Below are 22,649 nucleotides of genomic sequence, written 5' to 3'. Positions count from 1 at the left end.
TTAATTTAGTATTTACTTCAATATACCTCATAATTATAAGAGAGCATGGACATGGAGAAGGCTGAGTTGTTATACATTGTTTTCCTTCATTTCTGCATAATCCAGTTTTCCAATTATTCAGTTATCACCTTCATCATTCTAGATATCTGTGTATTAATAATAACATGATTTCTAAGAAGATTTTTAGTTTCATTATTAAGCAATGGTATCTTGAAATAAGGCAGTTATTTACTAGATTTATATATTTATATATTATTTATATGTGGATTAAAAGAAATTCATTGCTATGAATACTTCCTTTTCATGTTCATCCATGTACATGAGCTACACTTTGGAAAACACTAGGATAATCCATTATCTTGCAAACAACATGTAAATATGTTAGTATTCTTTTATGAGTGAGTGATAGAACACACAATTCTATTGACTAAGCCAAAAATAAATAAATAAATGAATGGAATATATGGGTCCTAATAAGCAGAGGGTAAATTGACCTCAGGTGCAGCTTGATTTTGAAAACAAATTCTGCCCCTTTGTCTAGATGCATGTCTGTTTGTCTCCTTTGAGTTGACTGATTTCAGACTGTATGTGTTCCCAAGTAGATCCCTGACATGCGGTACTGGGGATCTAACTTAGGGCCTTGTGATTGCGAGGCACGTACTCTACCAGCTGAGCTATCTCCCCAGCCTAGATCCCTGACATTCTTGTTCTGATGTTACAATACTCAGATACATGGAAGAAAAGTCTAATATCCTCATGAGTTGGATAAAAGTACAAGAGCCAAGTTTCAATGGTTTTCATTAGCTTGAACTAAACAAATTATTGTATCAAAGTCAATGAAATGCACTGATTGATGTAGCTTTATAATTGATGTAGCTTAAAATGGGTAGAGTCCATTTTCCAGTACATGGGTTGACATAGGGTTGAGTGGTTCATTCAAGTATTACTAGGTTTCTTTCCCTTCCCAGCACAAACTTAAGGAATAGATGCCTATCAACAAAACCAATAAATACTCACCATGAAATTATTGTAATTTCTTTCTCCTGATAATCTGTTACTGTTATGCTTTCCATCATATTTTTTGTACAACCTTTATTTCTCCCGTTATGTAGAAATGTATGTTAATATTTGTTAGAAAAGTCTGTATTTAATAAAAGAAAACAGAACTTTATGTAAAGCTTACAAAGGGAATAAAAAAGAATTTGGTATCCTTGAGTTTAAAATCTAAAAGAAGAAATTTTAAAAAGGCTAGATTGTGCTGGATATGTGGTCCATTCATCTGTCTATAGAAGATATTTGAATTTTCTTCTATGACATGAATCTTGACATATTTGGTTTTAGCTTATTAGTATTACTCTAATAGCTTTAGTTATTAATAAATACTACACTATTATGCTTATATAGATGATCTCATTAGAACCTGACATTTTTATAAGGTAGATATTATTCTAATTTTACAGGTGAAAAAAAACCTGAAGCCTTAGAAAAGTTAATTAACTTACACAGCTAGTAATTTATACAGACAGTTTAAGAGGCAGAGTTTGGAAGGCAGTATGGAGATTCCTTAGAAAACTTGGAATGGAACTACCATTTGAGCCAGCTATCCCGCTCCTTGGCCTATACCCAAAGGACTTAAAATCAGCATACTACAGTGATGCAGCCATATCAATGTTCATAGCTGCTCAATTCACAATAGCTAGATTGTGGAACCAACCTAGATGCTCTTCAATTGATGAATGGATAAAGAAACTGAGGTATATATACACAATGGAATATTACTCAGTCATAAAGAAGAATAAAATTATGGCATTTTCAGGCCAATGGATGAAGTTGGAGAATATCATGCTAAGTGAGATAAGCCAATACCAAAAACCAAAGGATTAATGATCTCTCTGATAAGCGAATGATGATACATAATGGGGGATGGGAGGGAGGCAAGAATGGAGGAAGGATGGATTGTATAGAGAAAAGAGGGATGGGAGGGGTGGGGAAAGGAAAAATAACAGATTGAGACAAACATCATTTTCCTTCGTACATGTATGATTACATAAATGGTATGACTCTACTTCATGTACAACCAGAGAAATAAGTTTTACCCCATTTATGTATAATCAATCAAAATAAATAAATTATTTAAAAAAATAGTAGAAGACAGATGTCAGAAAAATGAAAAATTGATAGTTGTGAAAAGTATGAACCTAAGAAAGAAAAATAAAAATGCAACAGAAATGATATACTCACAGATCTCTAAAGTTGTTTCAAATGTTATAAGTAGAATAGAACAGAATTTTAGCACTCTGTTAGAACTTGATCTATTGTGTTTTTAAAATTAACTTTATTTTAATTTAGAATAAATATGAAGTGATTTTTTAAGCTTTTAAATTTTAGTTTGGTGATGTGCTGAGCTGTTGGGATAGATAGTGAAGAGGGCTTTTTATCTGAAATTGTTTTCCCTCAGGCTTTGTACAAAGACAATGGAATATGTTTTTAAGAAATATAGTCTCAATTAGCTATTAAAAAAAGGAAATACAAAGACTCTAGGTCAAACTATTTTTATCTTTTCCTCTTCTTAAGAATTTTACTCCTAATATTCAGCCTGAATCCTAAGAATTTAGATTATGAAGAATCTTGTCAAGACATGTTGCCAAGTGATTTAAATACTGTTATTGACCATATTTTTGTGGTTTTCATACACCTATTCTTATTTTATTTTTGTTGAAATCACTAATCTGTTTGATTTTTACTCTTCCTTTTTAATGGTATTATTATGTTTTTGGACTATGATTCTTCTTTTTTGTACCAGTAGTATTTTACTATATGTCATGGTTGATTTCATGGGGGATATATATTTTAATTCTGGAAGAATATTCAAAATTGTATAGCCAATCAATTAGAATAGACATCAGTTTCATCACAAATAAGATGGACCCATTTAGAACCTCCATCTTCATGATTTTCTCAAGTAAAAGTTTTTTTGCTTGTTATGCATATATGAGTTTATTCTAAGCTACATGAAACATACTGTTCTCATCCTCTTTTATACATGGGCTGAAGTAATAATCCATTAGACAATGAAAACTAGGAAGATAACTTATGCATTAGGCAATTTAAAATTTTGTTGAATGATGTATAATCATGTAATTTCCATTAAATATGAGTTCTAGTGTTCAAGCTTTTCATTTCAGCCTCTTAGTGTTCTTTGAACAAGGGATTCAGACGGGAGAAAGAAATCCTGAGAAATTGCACATGATTGGTGTCACTGTTTATAAAAGTTCCATTTTTCTTTTCTCTTATAAAGACTCTAGGATCTTTGAAATTTCTGCAATTCATAAAATTTTTCTTCATTTTTGGGCAACCATACTTTACCTTGCAGATAGCCAGAGGAAATTAGATTAAAGTGATGTAATTTTCATTTTTAACACATTTTGGAATTTTTAAAAAAGATGCTAAGCTGTCTGTTTCATTACTCACATATACAGTGGGCACATTTCATCTGACTTGTTCAATATTACCCACAGGTAGTATTCATACTATTTCCTCATTGTGCTAACATCTTTATTATAATGTTTTTCATTGCAGACTGAAAGAATAATTCTTTGTTTCAGATATACGGAGAGCTATAATTAGATATTAGAGACTAGATAGCATTTATAAAGTCAATAAACAAGAAACATATGGAATTAGCTAAAGTAATAAATAATTGGGTTAATCATAAAGAAGAGTTTTTTGGCACTTATAGCATGTGATCCTCTGATAAACTTTGATAAAGATTAATTATTAAAAAGTAGTTGAGGGAAAATAATTTAAAGAAAATATTAAAGAGATGAGGACTATTTGTTTTATTATAGTTTTATTTATTTTAATGGATTTTTTTCTTACAGGTTATGACTTTTGTTCTGAGAGGCATAACTGCATGGAGAATTCTGTCTGCAGAAATCTGAATGACAGAGCCGTGTGCAGCTGTCGAGATGGTTTTAGGGCTCTTCGAGAGGACAATGCCTACTGTGAAGGTAATCCTTATAATGATGTGTAGCTCAGCTGTATAAATTTCCTAGGATTACTGCATGCAAAATTTATTAATTTCCCAGGTTGTCAAGTTGATGGGCCCATTAAAAGCAGTGAATTTAATTTGAAGCATATTAATCAGCTAAAAATAATTATCTTTCAAATTAAAGTTTTTCAGCTATCTGCTATATGTCAGACTAATAAGTTAATATTGCTGGTTTCTTGAATTAGAATAATACTTCCACTGTGAAATAGCCTTATTTTTTTCATAATTAGATATTCAGATAGCTCACATATTGACATGATTACTGTGGCTTGCAGTTAGAATTGTAGTCAGATTTTTCCAGACAATGTTGTGTAACAAAGGCAATCAATTAACAGGAAGATAAAATGCCTACTGCTATTTTTTTTGCTTCCATAAGTTATCTCAGTGATTTTATTCATGCTCTGTGCTATTTAGTAAATAGCTTTGATGTAGTAAATCATTTCCTAGTTATTTAAAAATTTTAACTAATATCCAAGATAGTTCATTCTCTCATGGAAACACTATGGAGTGAAAAGGCTTGTGGTTTTTATTGTTCCAGAAGATCCACATAGTGCCTCAGATGTAGACATTTATCACTTCCTAGAGGCATAGATTTAAATCATTCCTATTAATTTTGTGATTGGCCACTGGGTCATGCAAGTACGAATACTATTTGGAGGTACTTGGGGGTGTTTTGGAGGATTTGTAGGGATCTAGACTTACCTCTTCCAAATACTAAGCATGTACTATAGTTCCTTGGAGGTAGTGAATTTCAGTAAACATGCAACCTCTGTTTACCTACAGGAAGATTTGTTGCCCCTTGGGAGACTAACTTGTATTGTTTCCTGACTGGAATAGATTTTCCTCTGCCTTATAAATTGCTATTCATTTTTAAAATTGACCTTTAGTTCAGAGTGTTTGTTTAGTGAATTTTGATGCTGTCCTAAAGAGATCATTCCATTTTCACTGAAAGGAGGACACATGACTTTCTCCCCACATTTATGAGGCAGATTCATTTAAAATTCCTCATTTTAAAAGATTTTTGCATAAGAAATGAACTTTGCCTCATGATTTTATTCTTACTTAACTTAGAGGTGAACTTGCTAAAATAATGTACTTTCATTATATTTGAGATCTCATATATGATAAGTTTCATTGTTATTATTAATGTTTTTATGAAAACCACATGATACATATTCAAATAAATGCTTTTGAATCTTAATTTCATGATCATTATTTTTATTGAGAAGTGCTTCTTTTGTTGTTACTATTGGATATGTTCACTTATATAATACATATTTAGTGAGGATCTACTGTGTACCAAGCAGTTTTCTAGGTGCAGGACAGTAACTGGTGAACAAAACTAGTAAGTTCCTGTATATAGTCTCAGCAACTAAGGAGGCTGACGTAAGAGGATCATAAGTTCAAGGCCAGCCTCAGCAAGTTAGCAAGACTCTCTCAAAATAAAAAATAAAAGGACTGGGGACTGTATCTCAGTTGTAAAGCACCCCTGGATTCAATACCCAGGACCAAATAATAATAATAATAATAATAATAATAATAATATAATAATAATAATTGTTATTATCATTATTATTATTCATCCCAGTGTTCAGGAGGTTTGCATTCTAGGGGAGAAACAGATAAGAGGGTAACCACAGAAATACAGAAGATAATTGCAGGTAGTGAAAAGTAACAGGAAAAAATGAAATAAGATGGTGTACTACTTTGTACATTGTGATTAATTTAGATTGAGCAGTCAGCTTTTGGGGAGGGAGATCAAGTGAGGGTGGTGGTTAATCTGAGACTTGATGATAAGGAAGCAGCCATAGAAGATTCTGGGACAAACCATTCCAACCCAAAGGAATAGCAGGTGTAAAGTCCCTGTGTGGGAACAGTCTTAGGATGTTCTGGAAACTAAAAGGGCAATGTGATAGAGACGTTAACTTACAAGATTCAGATGGAGAATTAGGTTGAGGCCAGGCTGGTAAGGGAGGCTTATAAGAATTTCAGAGTTTTGTTTCAAGTAGAGGAGTGACTTGCTTGTACTTGTCTGGGAATGGGTACCTTTGACTGTGGTATGGTAAATGAACTATAGGGTTGGGTGTTTGGGGGAGAACAAAAGTATAAACAGAGAGGCAAGTTGGAAGGCTATAGGAATAGTGCAGACAAAGATGGTGGTATGGAATTAGGAAAATGACAGAGAAGGAGAAGAGGAGGGGCATATTTATGGTATGTTTTGAAAGTGGAAATCAACTTACTTGCAGGTAGTATATTGCTGTAGAGAATTGAGGAGACCAAGGGGATCCAAGGTGGGGAGTGTGAGCAATATATGACTGATTTTGCCATTTATTGAAACAAAGTTTTTTAAGGAAGGAGGCTAGAGATTTAGATTACATTCTTTGTTTATCAGTGCAACCTATTAAAATTGGTTTAATCATAAAGACTTAGTTACTCAGTTTTTACATGCAAGTTTATTTATAGATACATTGAAAGCTGTTTTCCAATTTGAATGTATCATACTGAAAAATATTTCCAGCTTTATGCTCATTATTATTTGTCATGTAAATATATTTAAATAAATAGTCTTCAAAACTTTAGAAAGTGATCGAAGGACTTATTGGATTATTATAGAACTTTTGAATTTTTATATATAAGAACTTCTAATATTATTGTTTTGTGTTTTTCATACCACATTACACAGGTTTTGCAGTATTCCTATGAAATTTAGTTACTCTTTTTACCCTAGAATTGTTGCTAACCTTGAGGATGTTTTGTCTTCTTAGAAGCTATACCTTTTTAAAGTACTTATGCAATGTTATATACCACTTATTAGCCTTCCTCCATATAGAGTTCTGGTCCTATAAAAATTTAGACTTCTTATCAGACATGAAAAATAAGCAAGTGACAGTTTGTAAGTAACACAAATCTATTGGAATGTTTTAATGACACAGCTGTAATTGAGACTATTGATTTTTACTATGGTTTGGTTGATCAGGGTTGTACAGCATTGATAAATGCTGGAGTTCATTTATTTGTTTGATAAATATTTATTGAGTACCTACTTTGTACAAAGCTAATGCTAGGGGTAAAGTAGTAAATGGAGATGGACATGATTGATATTCTCTCAGGTCAGAAAAATAGATAATAAACTAATCATTAAATTAAAGAATATTTAATTGCAAATGTGGCAAGTACCTGGAAAGAAAAATATGTTAACAGGGGGTCTGATTTGGGTACGTTGTAGGGATAGGGAAATTTTTGCTTCAGAAAAGAACTTAATTCTGAAATCTGAATGATAGGTAAGAATCATCTAGGCTTAGAAGGAAGAATAGGAAAGAAGGGAATCTCCAAGGCATGGAAATAAGCATGCCTAAAGAACTTTAGGTAGAAAGAGTGCATTCTGAGAACTGAAGGAAGGCCAGTAACTAAAGGCAGAGAGAAAGGGAGAGGTGCCTGATGAGACCTAAGATGGAAAGCAAGGCTTTGAAGGTCACACTAAATATTGAAGCTTTCATAATAAGAATAAGGGGAAGCTAAAGAAAGGTTTTAAGTGGAGCAATATCATGATCATGTGTATGTTTTAAATAGATCACTTTAACTGTAGGATATATGTGGGTAAGACAGGATGCAATTAAACTAGTGCATGATAGACAGTGGTGAGTTACCTTAAAAATAGATGTGGAGTCGTGGGTACATTTGAGAGCATTCGTGAGGTAAAACTAGCCAGCTTCAATGTTTTAACCACTCCTAGTAGAGAATGAGGGAACTTTGGAGGTGGATTCCCTGGTTCTAGCCTAAAAAATAGGCAAATATTGACGCTGTTCACTTAAGGAATAGACTGGATGAAAAAATGTTGGTATCAGAAGTTTTTAAATCTGAAGCCATCCCACTTACCGATTCTTGGTTTTTTGTCTTGAACTTTAGGAATCTCATTGAGGAAGTCAATGCCTGTGCTGATATGTTGGAGTGTTGAACCTATGTTTTCTTCTAGCAGTTTCTGGTCTAATTCCTAGGTCTTTGATCCACGTTGAGTTGATTTTTGTGCAGGGTGAGAGAGAAGAATCTAGTTTCATTCTTCTACCTGTGGATATCCAATTTTCCCAGCATCATTTGTTAAAAAGGATATATTTTCTCTGACATATTTTTTGGCACCTTTGCCAAGGATCAGATGACTGTGTCTATGTTTTTTGGCTCTGTGTCTTCTATTTTATTTCATAGTCTTCATGCCTGTTTTTATGTAAGTACCATGATAGTCAACTTTTCAGTTTATATGACCAGAATACCCGACAAGAACCACTTAGAGGCGGAAAAGTTTATTTTGGCTAATCATTTCAGAGTGTCAGCCCACGGTCAATCAATTCCATGTCACTAGGGCTGAGATGAGGCTGACTAGAGTGTGCAGCGGATTGAAACTGCTCCGATCACAGTTACCAGAAAGAAGAGAGAGGAGAAATGACTGCAGAAAAGATGCAGTATTTTTTTACTGTTCTGGGTCTTTTATTTCATATTTTTTAGGATTTTTTTTCTTATTTTGGTGAAGAATCACATTGGTAATTTGAAGGGAATCATATTGAATCCTTAGTTTGCTTTTGGTGACATGGCCATTTCAACAATATTAATTCTGCCTATCCAAGAACAAGGGAAGTCTCTCTATCTTCTAAGGTCTTCAGTGTTCAATGCAGAGATCTTCCACCTCCCTGAATAGATTTAGTCTGAAGTGTTTTTTGTCATTTTTGAGACTATTTTGCATGAAATTATTTTCCTGATTTCTTTTCCAGCAGATTCAGTATTGAAATTTAGAAAAAACTACTGACTTTTCTATATTAATCTTGTATTGTGCTACTTTTTGGATTGGTTCCACAGCTCTAGAAGTCTTATGGTGGAGTTTTTGTGGGTCTTATAAGTATAAGATCATGTTGTCAGCAAGCAGAAATAATTTGACTTCTTCTTTTCCTATTTGTATCATTTTACTTTCTTTCTCTTGCCAGATTGCTCTGGCTAGAGTCTCAAGAACTATATTGAATAGAAGTAGTCAGGATGGATATCTTATCTTATTCCTGATTTTGAGGAAATACTTTCTGCTTTTCTCCATTCAGTATGATGTTGGCTTTGGGGTTTTTGTATATATCCCTTAAAATGTTGAAATAAGTTCATTATATCCCTACATAAATGGATGCTGGATTTTGTCAAAAGTTTTTTCTCCATCTGTTGAGGTGATCATGTGATTTTTGTCCTTACTTCCACTTTATTGATGAATTACATTTATTGATTTTATATATGTTGAACCATCCTTGCATTCCTGGAATGATACCAACTTGACCATAGAATCTTAATGTGTTTTTAAATGTGGATGGCTAAGTGAAATAAGCCAATCCCAAAAAACCAAAGGTCAAATATTTTCCCTGATAAGTGGATGATGATAAAAAGTGGGGGTGCATGGGTGGGGATGAGAGAATAATGGAGGAAATTTAGATTACATAGAGGGAAATGAGAGGGAGGGAGGGGTGGGGGTATAAAGGATGGTGGAATGAGACAGACATCATTACCCTATGTACATGTATGATTACATGAATGGTTTGAATCTACATCATGCACAATCATAGCAACAAAAGCAATAATAAAAGAAATAAATTTTAAAAATAAATAAAATTAAAAATTAAAATTAAAAAAATGTTTGGCTAAGATTTTATTAATGATTTTTGTGTTTATGTTCATCAGAGATTTTAGTCTGTAGTTTTCTTTCCTTGATGTGTCTTTGTCTGGTTTTGGTGTCAGGATGATACTGGCTTCATAGAATGAATTGGGAGTGTTCCTTCACTTTCTATTTCATAGGCCAATTTGAAGAAGGCTGACATTAGTTCCTCTTTAAAGGTCTTGTAGATCTCACCTGAGAATCTATTTGGTCCAGGTTTTTTATCTGTCAGGAGACTTTATGTTACTGCTTCAGTCTTGTTGCTTGATATCAGACTTAGGTTTTCTTTATGTTCTTGGTTCAATTTGAGTAGGTCATGTGTCAATATCTTCTAGACTCTCCAATTGATCAGCATATAAGTTTTCCCAGTAATTCCTAATGATCTTCTGGTTTTCAGATATATTTGTGGGAATACCTCCTTTTTCTTCTCTAATTTTGTTGATTTTGGTTGAGTGTGAAAAGATAACCTAGAAATAGGAGAAAATATTTCCAGCTATTCTTCCAATAGGGGATTATCCCAACTATATAAAGAAGTCAAAAAGCAACACCAAAAGAAAACAAAAAACAAATCAATAAATCAACAGATGATCTAAACAGACATTATTCAAAATAAAAAATACAAATGGTCAACAAATATATGCTAAAAAGCTTCACCAGTCTTAGCAATCAGAGAAATGGAAATCACAACTACACTGAGATTTCACCTCACTCAAATTTAAATGGCAATTAAAAACAGTAAGAACAATAATTGCTGGCAAGAATGTCAGGGGAAAGGTGTACTCATAAAATTTTGCTAGGGATGCAATTTATTATAACCACTATGGAAAGTAATATGGAGATTCCTCAAAAGACTAGAAATGGAACCACCATATGACCCAGCTATCCCACTCCTTGGGGTTTATCCAGAAGAACTAAAATTAGTCTGTTGTAGTGATACATGCATACCAATGTTTATAGCAGGACAACTCCCAGTAGCCAACTTGTACAATCAACTCAGGTGCCTATCAACAGATGAAAGGATAAATAAAAGATGTTATATATGCACAATTAAATTTTACTCAGCCATAAAGAAGAATGGAATCATGGCAATTGCTGGTAAAAGAGTGGAACTAGAGAACATCCTGGTAAGTGAAATACGCCACACTCAGAAAGTCAAACATCAAATGTTTTCTCTCAAATACAGAAGCTAAGAGAAATAAGGAATTAAAAAAGCAGATCTCATGAAAATAGAAAGGATATCATGCATTAGATAAAGGGGAATGAGGGGGAGGAAAAAGGAATGGGAATGGGGAGGAACTGCAGAATGAAATTGACCAAATCATGTCTATGTGCATGCATACATATATCACAACTAATTCCACTTTTAAGTGTAACTATAATGCACCAATTAATAAAACTATAAATGAAGGAAGTAGAGTAGAGCAAGGGGTTTAGGGGAGGGAGAAGTGAGGTAAAAAGGAAGTGCTGGAGATTTATTGGAGCAGATTATATTATATGCATCTATGACTATGTTAAAATGAACCCCACTATTATGTATAACTAAAATGCACTTAAAAATATAAAAATAGATTCTGGAGATTAGAGCTCTATCTGAAGTATGAGTGGCAAACATTTTCTCCCACTCTGTAGGCTCTCTCTTCACATTGCTGATACTTTCCTTTGCTGAAAGAAAGCTTTTTAGTTTGAATCTATCCCTGTTATTGATTCTTGCTTTTATTTCTTGTGCTATGGGAGTCCTGTTGAGGAAGTCTGATCCTGGGCCGACATGTTGAGGATTTGGACCTACTTTTTCTTCTATAAGATGCAGGGTCTCTGGTCTGATTCCAAGGTCCTTGATCCACTTTGAGTTGAGTTTTGTGCAGGGTGAGAGATAGGGGTTTAGTTTCATTCTGTTGCATATGGATTTCCAGTTTTCCCAGCAACATTTGTTGAACAGGCTGTCTTTTCTCCATTGCATATTTTTGGCACCTTTGTCGAGTATGAGAAAATTGTATTTATTTGGGTTTGTGTCCATGTCCTCTATTCTGTACCATTGATCTACCTGTCTATTTTGGTACCAATACCATGCCATTTTTGTTACTATTGCTTTGAAGTATAGTTGAAGATCTGGTATTGCGATACCCCTTGTTTCATTCTTCCTACTAAGGATTTCTTTAGCTATTCTGGGTTTCTTTTTCTTCCAGATGAATTTCATGATTGCTTGTTCTATTTCTGTAAGGTAAGTCATTGGGATTTTAATTGGAATTGCATTGAATCTGTATAGCACTATTGGTAGTATGGCCATTTTGACAAAATGAATTCTGCCTATCCAAGAACATGGGAGATTTTTCCATCTTCTAAGGTTTTCTTTAATTTCTTTCTTTAGTGTTCTATAGTTCTCATTATAGAGGTTTTTCACCTCTTTTGTTAGATTGTTTCCCAAGTATTTTATTTTTTTCGAGGCTATTGTGAATGGGGTAGTTTTCCTAAACTCTACACCAAGAATACAAATAATCCAGTCAACAAATGGGCTAAGGAAATGAACAGACACTTCACAGAAGAAGATCTACAAGCAATCACAGACATATGAAAAAATGTTCAACTTCTTTAGTAATAAGAGAAATGCAAATCAAAACTACCCTAAGATTCCATCTCACCCCAATTAGAATGGTGATTATCAAGAATACAAGCAACAATAGGTGTTGGCGAGGATGTGGGGAGAAAGGTACACTCATAAATTGCTGGTGGGGTTGCAAATTAGTGCAGCCACTCTGGAAAGCAGTGTGGAGATTCCTCAGAAAGCTTGGAATGGAAACACCATTTGACCCAGCTATCCCACTCCTTGGCCTATACCCAAAGGACTTAAAATCAGCATAGTACAAAGATGCAGCCACATCAATATTCATCACTGCTCAATTCACAATATTCAGATTTTGGAACCAACATAGATGCCCTTCAATTGATGAATGGATAAAGAAACTGTGGTATATATAGACAATGGAATATTACTCAGCCATAAAGAATAATAAAATTATGGCATCTGCAGGTAAATGGATGAAATTGGAGAATATCATGCTAAGTGAGATAAGCCAATCTCAAAAATCCAAAGGAAGAATGATCTTGCTGATAAGTGAATGATGACACATAATGGAGGGGAAGGGGGAAAGAATAGAGGAAGGAGGGACTGTACAGAGGGGAAAGAGGGGTGGGAGGGGTGGAGGGGAGGGAAAAATAACAGAATGAATCAAACAACATTACCCTATGTAAATGTATGATTACACACATACATGTACAGAGAAACAACATGTATCCCATTTGTTTACAATAAAAATAAATTTTAAAAAACATAAGACAATATGAACCATGTTGGGTTTATAGTGCATATGGGACATTTAATGAAATATACATTGAATATATGTGGCATTGAGGTAAGTTTAAATTGAAATTAAAATTTGAGATTCTTTGGTATGTAAATGTTCCTTAAAAATGTATGTGTTGAAAGTTTGGTCCCCAATTGATGATGCTGTTGGCATGTGGTAGAAACTTCAAGGTATGGGATCTTGTTGGAGGGAGCCCACATGTCCTTGAAGAGCATATCTGTCCCAGTTCCTTCCTCTTTTTCTGCCTCTGCTTCCTGTCCACCATAAGGTGAGCCACTTTATGCCACTAAATGCTCCTCACTATGGTGTTCTACCTCACCATCTGCCCAGAAACAATGGAGCCAGATGATTTTGAACTGAAATTTCTCAAACCATAAGCCTGAATAAATCTTTCTTCATCTATGTTGATCTCAGGCAGTTTTTCACAACAACCAAAAGCTTACTAACACAAAGAATTAGAGATTACCTAATCAGTTTTGAGCAACATATAAACATTTTGCACAAAAAAAGAATCAGAGACAGATAACAATCTTATAAAAGAAATTTATGAAGAAAAAGAGGAGAAACTGCCATAGAAACCCAAGAAAAGAGAATATCAAGAAAAAAAAAGTACTGTGCTTATCTCGGTTCAGTTTTTTTTACTATAAAAATAATCCCCGAGAACAGGTAATTTATAAAGAATAGAAATTTATTTGGCTTGTGATTCTGAGGACTGAGAACTCCAAGAGTATGGTACTGAGATCTGCTCAGTATCTGGTAAATGCCCTTACAGCTCATTTTCTTTTCTTATAAAACCACTAATACATCACCCTCATAATCTCATCTAACCCCATTACCTTCCAAAGACTCCACCTCCAAATATCATTAACATGAATTTTGGCACTAAATTTCAAACACGTGAACTTTTGGGGGACATCTTTAATCCATATCAGCTTCTGAGAAATCAAAAAGACAAAAACAGAAAGATGTCTTTTGCATTGATCTCACAAATGACAATGAAGGCATCAGCAAAAGGCACCACAGACAACAATGAAGATATCAGCAGTGCTGATTTTGATACAAAATCTACAGATGACAATGAGGATATTAGCAACTGCAGTTGCTGATACAAAGTTGATTACAAAAGCCATTTTGCAGTGTACTGAAGATGGTATGGGGGGAAGTGCATCTGAAGAAGGGAGAGAAGTACTTTCAGATGTTCACCTATAAAGGGAAGGGGAGCAAGCAGTGTCTTAAAAAGAAGTGGAACCACAGCAAGGTTTTTCACTTTTATCTCCCTTTGTCTTTTTAATTTATATTTCTTCTTTCATCTGCCCTGTTCTTCAGTCACATGGATAATAACTTCTTGTTCTTGAATGAGTTTTTCAGTTCTCAAATATTTGTAAACACCATTTATTATTAGGATGTTATGATTGCATGGCTTGTCCAGCTTTTAGATATGAAATGTCTAAAATATTTGAAAATATTGACCTACCTTAGTGAACAAGTTAACCACATTGCTTTCTTTGAAATTATATATTAATCTCCATCCATTCTGTGTCTCTCATGTAATCTCTTACTTTTTAAAAAAATTCTTTACCTTTCATTTTGTCTCTTGTCAGTACATGTAATATATGAAAGTTGTAAAAAATTAGGTTGGACACGTATTCAGAGTGACTTTTTGCTGCATGTCTTTAAACTGAAAATTGTGGAAGCTTTTGATGTTCTGATTCTATCTTCTTTCTTCGTCTCCCACTATTCAATATTTTGTTAAGAGTTATCTTGGCATTCTATCTTAGACGGTGTATTTAGAAGTCACTGGTTCCTTAATTTCTTTCTTCAGTAGGTAGTAGTTTCTTGAAATTACAGCCCTGTGAGTGCAATATAATGATGAATTTCTGATTCTTTACACTCCTAAAATCACTGATGATTTTGCTCTCAAAGTCTTTATTAATTACACTAAGAATAGGAAAGTTATTTTACATAAATAAATCATTTATATAATTGCATGTCACACATACCTACAAAAATTGGTAATTGATGCCTTATTAATAAATTTTAAAGTAAGTTTGACACATTTTCTCAAATTAACAAAAATGTGAGAAAGAGTTTGGTATAGTGTGAATCATTCTACCCCAGTAATTCCTCATTGATAAAACTGTTTCTCTTAGATTCATTCAATCTCTTTCATTGTGATTCTACTGGATGTCATTTTACACTTCATGTCACCTTGTCTTTAGTCACTCTGTCCCCATTGTCTCTCCATTCTGCTCAGCTAGGAACCATTCTCCAGATTAATATTCACAAAATATCATTAATTCTACTGGAAAGCCTGTGGTACCTTGTTGCTGATCACCACATAAAGCTTACACTCCTTTGCATTGTTTCCAGGTTTGTATGTCATCTCTCCCTACATAGCTATTCATCCTCTAGTCCTTGGCAGGTCCCCCTCAGCTATGTGATTGTTTCTTTTGTGCACGATGATTCCTCTGTATTGTGGGTTGAATTATGTCTCCCCAATATTCAAATGTTAAAATTAATCTTGAGTACTTCAGAATGTGATCTTATTTGGAAATAGGAATATTTCAGATATAATTTTTTAAGGAAAGAGGAAGTCATAGGGCTTCCTCTTGCACTATGCTTGCTATTTTTATTAGAAGAGGGAATTTTAACACAGGTATACAGGGAGTGTTATGTGAACTTGCAGGCAGAGGTTGGGGTCATATATCTGCAAGCCAAAGAACACCAGATCTTGACAATAGTGTACCAACAGCAAGATCAAGGTCATAGAGCAAATTATCTTTCACAGCCCTCAGAAAAAATCAACTATGCCAACCTGTTGATTTCAGTCTCTTGGTTTCCAGAATTTTGAGATAATAAATTTCTATTGGTTAAGTCACCAATTTATGGAACTATATTATGGCACCCCTAGCAAATTAACACAATTTGACTGAGATATCTTTGCTTTTTTGTCCAATGAGCTATGATCTAAACATCCTTCTAGGCTCCACTTTATTTTTATCTCCTCTATAAAGGTTTTCCTGATGAATTAAGTGCACAGAGATTTAATTTCTCAAATCTTACTTTATTTTTATCTCACTGAACAAATAGTACCTTATTCTGTACTGGTTTATAGCCAATTGTCCAATTGCAGGATACTTTATTATATACTATGCTATTTATTAAGGGATTTAGACATGTGTGTCTGTGTGTTTCTTCCAAGTATAATGTGTCTGTCTTCTAGTAATAGACTATTCATTTTATCTGAATTCTCCTAAACTTCCAAAATAGAAGCAATACTGAGATGAAGAAATACTTGTTTATTGATGGTGTGAAGTACTTAGATATGCTGAACCTTTAGGCTACCTTATCACTAAAGAATAATTCAAGATTGGCATTGAATTTACTGAGTTGTGTTTATATCATACCTAAGAAAGTCTAATTGTGATATTAATTTTTGTAGCCAAAAGGGGATTTCATTTATTTTAAATTACTATGCATGGGACTTTAAAAATTATCCAGGTAGTTCAAGAAAATAAATTTATTTTTTCAAAATATTTATTCTTTATTAAAGTATATGTATACTGATAAATGTCATACATATTGAAAGAACCCCAATTCCTAGAAGTTTTCCCATCTCCACCATTGCTTTTAGTGAATATTCTAAATTTTTACCCCAAATTCTAATTCTAGCTATAATTTATAAACCAACTCACTTGAACAGGAAAGGTCTAGCTTGTAGAAACTGCTTAGTAAATGCCAGTTAAATTTGGATTGGAATCTTAACATTTGTTTAGCACTTGCTATGGGCCAGACATGCCAAACTTTCAAACATAAACTCTAAATTATTATATTTACACATCTAATTCAAGTACTTATTTTCATTTTTGTTTCCCTCTTCTTAAAACAAAAACAAAACAACAACAAAAACTAAAACATTGTCTCTTCCTTCCCCATTTCTGTCTTTTAAGACTATCCTTTGGCTAAATGATTCCCTTCTATATTCTTTTCTGTTCTACATTTCGGGGGAATTCCAGCCTATTTGCAAAGTAATATGAGCGTAATTCAATGGAAAATAAGTAATTGCTGCATTCTTTTCTGTAGTTTGTCAATATGTTTATAATAAAAAACAATACCAATTGCTAATAACTATATGGTTCGTTGGAGACATTTAAATGCCTTCTCATGTATTAATTTTATTTTATTCAACAAACCTCTGATATAGGCATTGTAATATTCTATTGTTTTATATTTGAGAAAACTGAAAAACTTGAAAATTAAATGATATTTCCAAAATCATTTACCCAAACATCAAACAATAACTGATGGTGCAATTTAAGTCTTCTGTCTTCAAATTTTGCTTGTTTCATTTTACCACTTTTAACTTACTTTCTATATTCCTTACCTAATTTTTTAATAAGCAAGAGTATCTGCTCTCTTCCTCTGACTTCCTTTCTTTCACATTTCTCTTATCCTTTCTTCTTGCTCTACCCTGTTCTCTTTCTTTCCCAATTATTTACCACCTCACAAATAATTAATTTAGCCATGAATTCCTGATATAACTAATATCTGCATATTTTTAACTTTGAAATGCAGAGGCAATCTAAGAGTGATATTCTCATAAAGTTGCTCAAGGTTATATGAAGAGAAAGTTGTAGAATGAGCTGAAATCATTGATTGCAAACCCAACACATGAGTCACCACTAGAGCTAATGCTAACAGCTGAGATAAATAACCTAGAGAACTGAGCCCTATGGGATTAATTAGAGAATTCTGGCAGACAGTATAGCTTTAAGAAATATAGTTAATGATACACTCTTCGTGGTGTGTTGTGATAGTTTCTTAAATAAAAAAATTCCAAGTATATGAGTAGTGAGAATTCTTCTGAGAAACAGAATCAATATGATTTATTTTTATAAGGAATTGGTTTACATGATTATGGAGACTAAAAATTCCCATGATCTGCCTTGGCAAGTTGAAAATTAAGGGAGCCAATAGTGTGGTTTAAGCCTGATTTGAAAGATCTGAGAACCAGTGGTACTGAGGACCAAAAAAGATTGGTGCCCTAAGTCAGGCAGTCAAGTTTCCCTATACTAAAAAAAAAAAAAAAAAAAAAAAAAAAAGAGAAGTTTTCCTTTACTGAATTGGTTCTATTTTGTTGTTCAGTTGTTTGACTGAGGTCCATCTGCATCAGGGAGAGTGATTATCTTTATTCAGTCTACAGACTAAAACGTTAATCTTATCCAAACACACTCTCACAGACACACCCAGAATAATGTTGGACCAAATGTCTGGTCATTCATGGCCCAAATTGTCACATAAAACTAACCATCACAGTTATGATTTTAAAATGAGAGAGAGAGAAGCAAATGCATGTCTGATGTTTTCAAATATATGAATTTGCCTTTTATATTTTTTTTGTTTATTTATTTATTTTTAACGTTTACATAGGGTAATGATGTTTATTTTTTTCCCTTCCCCCCCACCCCCCCACCCCTCCCACCCCTCCCACCCCTCTTTTCCCTCTATACAGTCCTTCTTTCCTTCATTCTTACCGCTCTCCTTAGCCTAACTCTAAACCTAACCCTAAACCTAATGCTAACCCCTCCCAACCCCCATTATATGTCCTCATCTGCTTATCAGCGAGATCATTCGTCCTTTAGTTTTTTGAGATTGGCTTATCTGACTTAGCATGATATTCTCCAATTTCGTCCATTTGCCTACAAATGCCATAATTTTAACATTCTTCATTGTGGAGTAATATTCCATTGTATAAATATGCCACAGTTTCTTCATCCATTCATCAACTCAAGGGCATCTAGGTTGGTTCCACAATCTGGCTATGGTGAATTGAGCAGCAATGAACATTGATGTGGCTGTATCTCTGTAGTATGCTGATTTTAAGTCCTTTGGGTATAGGCCAAGGAGTGGGATAGCTGGGTCAAATGGTGTTTCCATTCCAAGCTTTCTGAGGAATCTCCACACTGCTTTCCAGAGTGGCTGCACTAATTTGCAACCCCACCAGCAATGTATGAGTGTTCCTTTTTCACCACAACCTCGCCAACACCTATTGTTGCTTGTGTTCTTGATAATCGCCATTCTAATTGGGGTGAGATGAAATTTTAGGGTAGTTTTGATTTGCATTTCCCTTATTACTAGGGATGTTGAACATTTTTTCATATATCTGTTGATTACTTGTACATCTTCTTCTGTGAAGTGCCTGTTCAATTCCTTAGCCCATTTGTTGATTGGATTATTTGTATTCTTCGTATAGAGTTTTTTGAGTTCTTTATAGATTCTGGAAATTAGCGCTCTATCTGAGGTATGGTTGGCAAAAATATTCTCCCACTCTGTAGGCTCTCTCTTCACATTTCTGACAGTTTCCTTTGCTGAGAGAAAGCTTTTTAGTTTGAATCTATCCCAGTTGTTGATTCTTCCTTTTATTTCTTGTGCTATGGGAGTCCTGTTAAGGAAGTCTGATCCTAAGCCAACAAGTTGAAGATTTGGACCTACTTTTTCTTCTATAAGATGCAGGGTCTCTGATCTGATTCCGAGGTCCTTGATCCATTTTGAGTTGAGTTTTGTGTAGGGTGAGAGATAGGGGTTTAATTTCATTCTGTTGCATATGGTTTTCCAGTTTTCCCAGCACCATTTGTTGAAGAGGCTATCTTTTCTCCATTGCATATTTTTGGACCTTTTGTCTAGTATGAGAAAATTGTATTTATTTGGGTTTGTGTCCATGTCCTCTATTCTGTACCATTGATCTACCTGTTTATTTTGGTACCAATACCATGCTGTTTTTGTTACTATTGCTTTGTAGTAGAGTTGAAGATCTGGTATTGCAATACCCCCTGCTTCGCTCTTGCTACTGAGGATTGATTTAGCTATTCTGGGTTTCTTATTCTTCCAGATGAATTTCATAATTGCTTGCTCTATTTCTGCGAGGTACATCATTGGGATTTTAATTGGAATTGCATTGAATCTGTATAGCACTTTAGGTAGTATAGCCATTTTGATAATATTAATTCTGCCTATCCAGGAACATGGGAGATCTTTCCATCTTCTAAGGTTTTCTTTAATTTCTTTCTTTAGTGTTCTGTAGTTCTCATTGTAGAGGTCTTTCACCTCTTTTGTGAGATTGATTCCCAAGTATTTTATTTTTTTCGATGCTATTGTGAATGGGGTAGTTTTCCTAATTTCTCTTTCTGAAGATTCATCACTTATGTATAAAAATGCATTGGATTTATGAGCATTGATCTTGTAACCTGCTACTTTACTGAATTCACTTATGAGTTCTAAAAGTTTTCTGGTAGAATTTCCAGGTTCCTCTAAATATATAATCATGTCATCAGCGAACAGGGATAGTTTGAGTTCTTCTTTTCCTATTCGTATCCCTTTAATTTCTTTCGTTTGTCTGATTGCTCTGGCTAGAGTCTCAAGGACAATGTTGAAGAAGCGGTGAAAGAGGGCATCCCTGCCTTGTTCCAGTTTTTAGGGAGAACGCTTTCAGTTTTTCACCATTTAGAATGATATTAGCCATGGGCTTAGCGTAGATGGCCTTTATAATGTTTAGGAATGTTCCCACTACCCCAATTTTTTCTAGTGTTTTGAGCATGAAGGGATGCTGTATTTTATCAAATGTTTTTTCTGCATCTATTGAAATAATCATGTGATTCTTAACTTTAAGTCTGTTGATATGGTGAATGACATTTATTGATTTCCGAATGTTGAACCCACCTTGCATCCCTGGGATAAAACCCACTTGATCGTGGTGCACTATCTTTTTAATATATATTTGTATGCGATTTGCTAAAATTTTGTTGAGAATTTTTGCGTCGATGTTCATTAAGGATATTGGTCTGAAATTTTCTTTCCTCGATGTGTCTCTGTCTGGTTTAGGTATCAGGGTGATATTGGCTTCATAGAACGAGTTTGGGAGGGTTCCCTCCTCTTCTATTTCATGGAATAGTTTGAGGAGTATTGGAATGAGCTCTTCTTTAAAGGTTTTGTAGAACTCGGCTGAGAACCCATCTGATCCTGGACTTTTCTTTGTTGGTAGGCTTTGATGACCTCTTCTATTTCATTGCTTGAAATTGGTTTATTTAAATTGTGTATGTCCTCCTCGTTCAGTTTAGGTAATTCATATGTCTCTAGAAATTTGTTGATGTCTTTGAGGTTTTCTTTTTTGTTGGAGTATAGATTTTCGAAATAGCTTCTAATTATGTTTTGTATTTCACTCGTGTCTGTTGTGATGTTTCCTTGTTCATTCCGAATTTTAGTAATTTGAGTTTTCTCCCTCTTTCTCTTTGTTATTTATTTTTTCAAAGAACCAACTATTTATTTTGTTAATTTTTCCAATTGTTTCTTTTGTTTCGATTTCATTGATTTCAGCTCTGATTTTAACTATTTCCTGTCTTCTACTACTTTTGGTATTGGTCTGCTCTTCTTTTTCTAGCGCTTTGAGCTGTAGTGTTAACTCGTTTATTTGTTGATTTCTACTTCTTTTTTTGAATGCACCCCATGAAATAAATCTTCCTCTAAGTACTGCTTTCATAGTGTCCCAGAGATTTTGATATGATGTGTCTTTGTTCTCGTTTACTTCTAAGAATTTTTTTATTTCCCTCCTGATGTCTTCTGTTATCCATTCATCATATAATAGTGTATTATTTAGTCTCCAGGTATTGGAGAAGTTTCTGTTTTTTATTCTGTCATTTATTTCTAATTTCAATCCATTATGATCTGATAGAGTACAAGGTAGTATCTCTATCTTCTTGTATTTGCTAACAGTAGCTTTGTGGCATAAAATATGGTCTATTTTAGAGAAGGGTCCAAATGATGCTGAGAAGAAAGTGTATTCGTTCTTTGTTGGATCGTATATTCTATATATGTCTGTTAAGTCTAAATTGCTGATTGTGTTGTTGAGATCTATAGTTTCTTTATTCAATTTTTGTTTGGAAGATCTATCCAGTGGTGAGAGAGGTGTGTTAAAATCGCCTAGTATTATTGTGTTGTGGTCTATTTGATTTCTGGAATTGAGAAGGATTTGTTTGACGTACGTGGATGAGCCAATATTCGGGGCATAGATATTTATGATTGTTATGTCTTGCTGATTTATGCTTCCCTTAAGCAGCATGTAATGTCCTTCTTTATCCCTTCTGACTGGTTTTGGTTTGAAGTCCACATTATCTGAGATGAGGATGGATACTCCAGCTTTTTTGCTGTGTCCGTGTGCATGGTATGTTTTTCCCCATCCTTTCACCTTTAGTCTATGGGTGTCTCTTTCTATGAGATGAGTCTCTTGCAGGCAGCATATTGTTGGATTTTTCTTTTTAATCCAATCTGCCAGTCTTTGTCTTTTGATTGATGAATTCAGGCCATTAACATTCAGGGTTATTATTGTGATATGATCTGTATTCCCAGTCAATTGACTCATATTTGTTTTTGACATGATTTGGTTTCTCCTTTGTTTGGCTATTCCTTCAGGCTAGCGCCTCCTGTTGCTGATTTGCATCGTTGTTTTTCATCTCTTCCTCATGGAATATTTTGCTGAGAATGTTCTGTAATGCTGGCTTTCTTTTTGTAAATT

At 34.1% G+C, this 22,649-nt stretch overlaps 1 protein-coding gene across 1 annotated transcript in view; it reads left to right on the top strand.

The window, feature by feature from the left end:
• Nell2 (neural EGFL like 2) overlaps positions 1-22,649 on the top strand; it is a 452,294-nt gene that overhangs the window by 221,900 nt on the left and 207,745 nt on the right. Inside the window, exon 13 of the mRNA XM_047551259.1 lies at positions 3,882-4,010. Within this exon, the coding sequence (XP_047407215.1) occupies positions 3,882-4,010 (129 nt within the window). The remainder of the gene's footprint in view (positions 1-3,881; positions 4,011-22,649) is intronic.

This window comes from Sciurus carolinensis, chromosome 4 (genome assembly GCF_902686445.1).
Source record: "Sciurus carolinensis chromosome 4, mSciCar1.2, whole genome shotgun sequence".
NCBI classification, from domain to species: Eukaryota; Metazoa; Chordata; class Mammalia; order Rodentia; family Sciuridae; genus Sciurus; species Sciurus carolinensis.
This window is presented reverse-complemented; position numbering and strand designations above follow the sequence as displayed.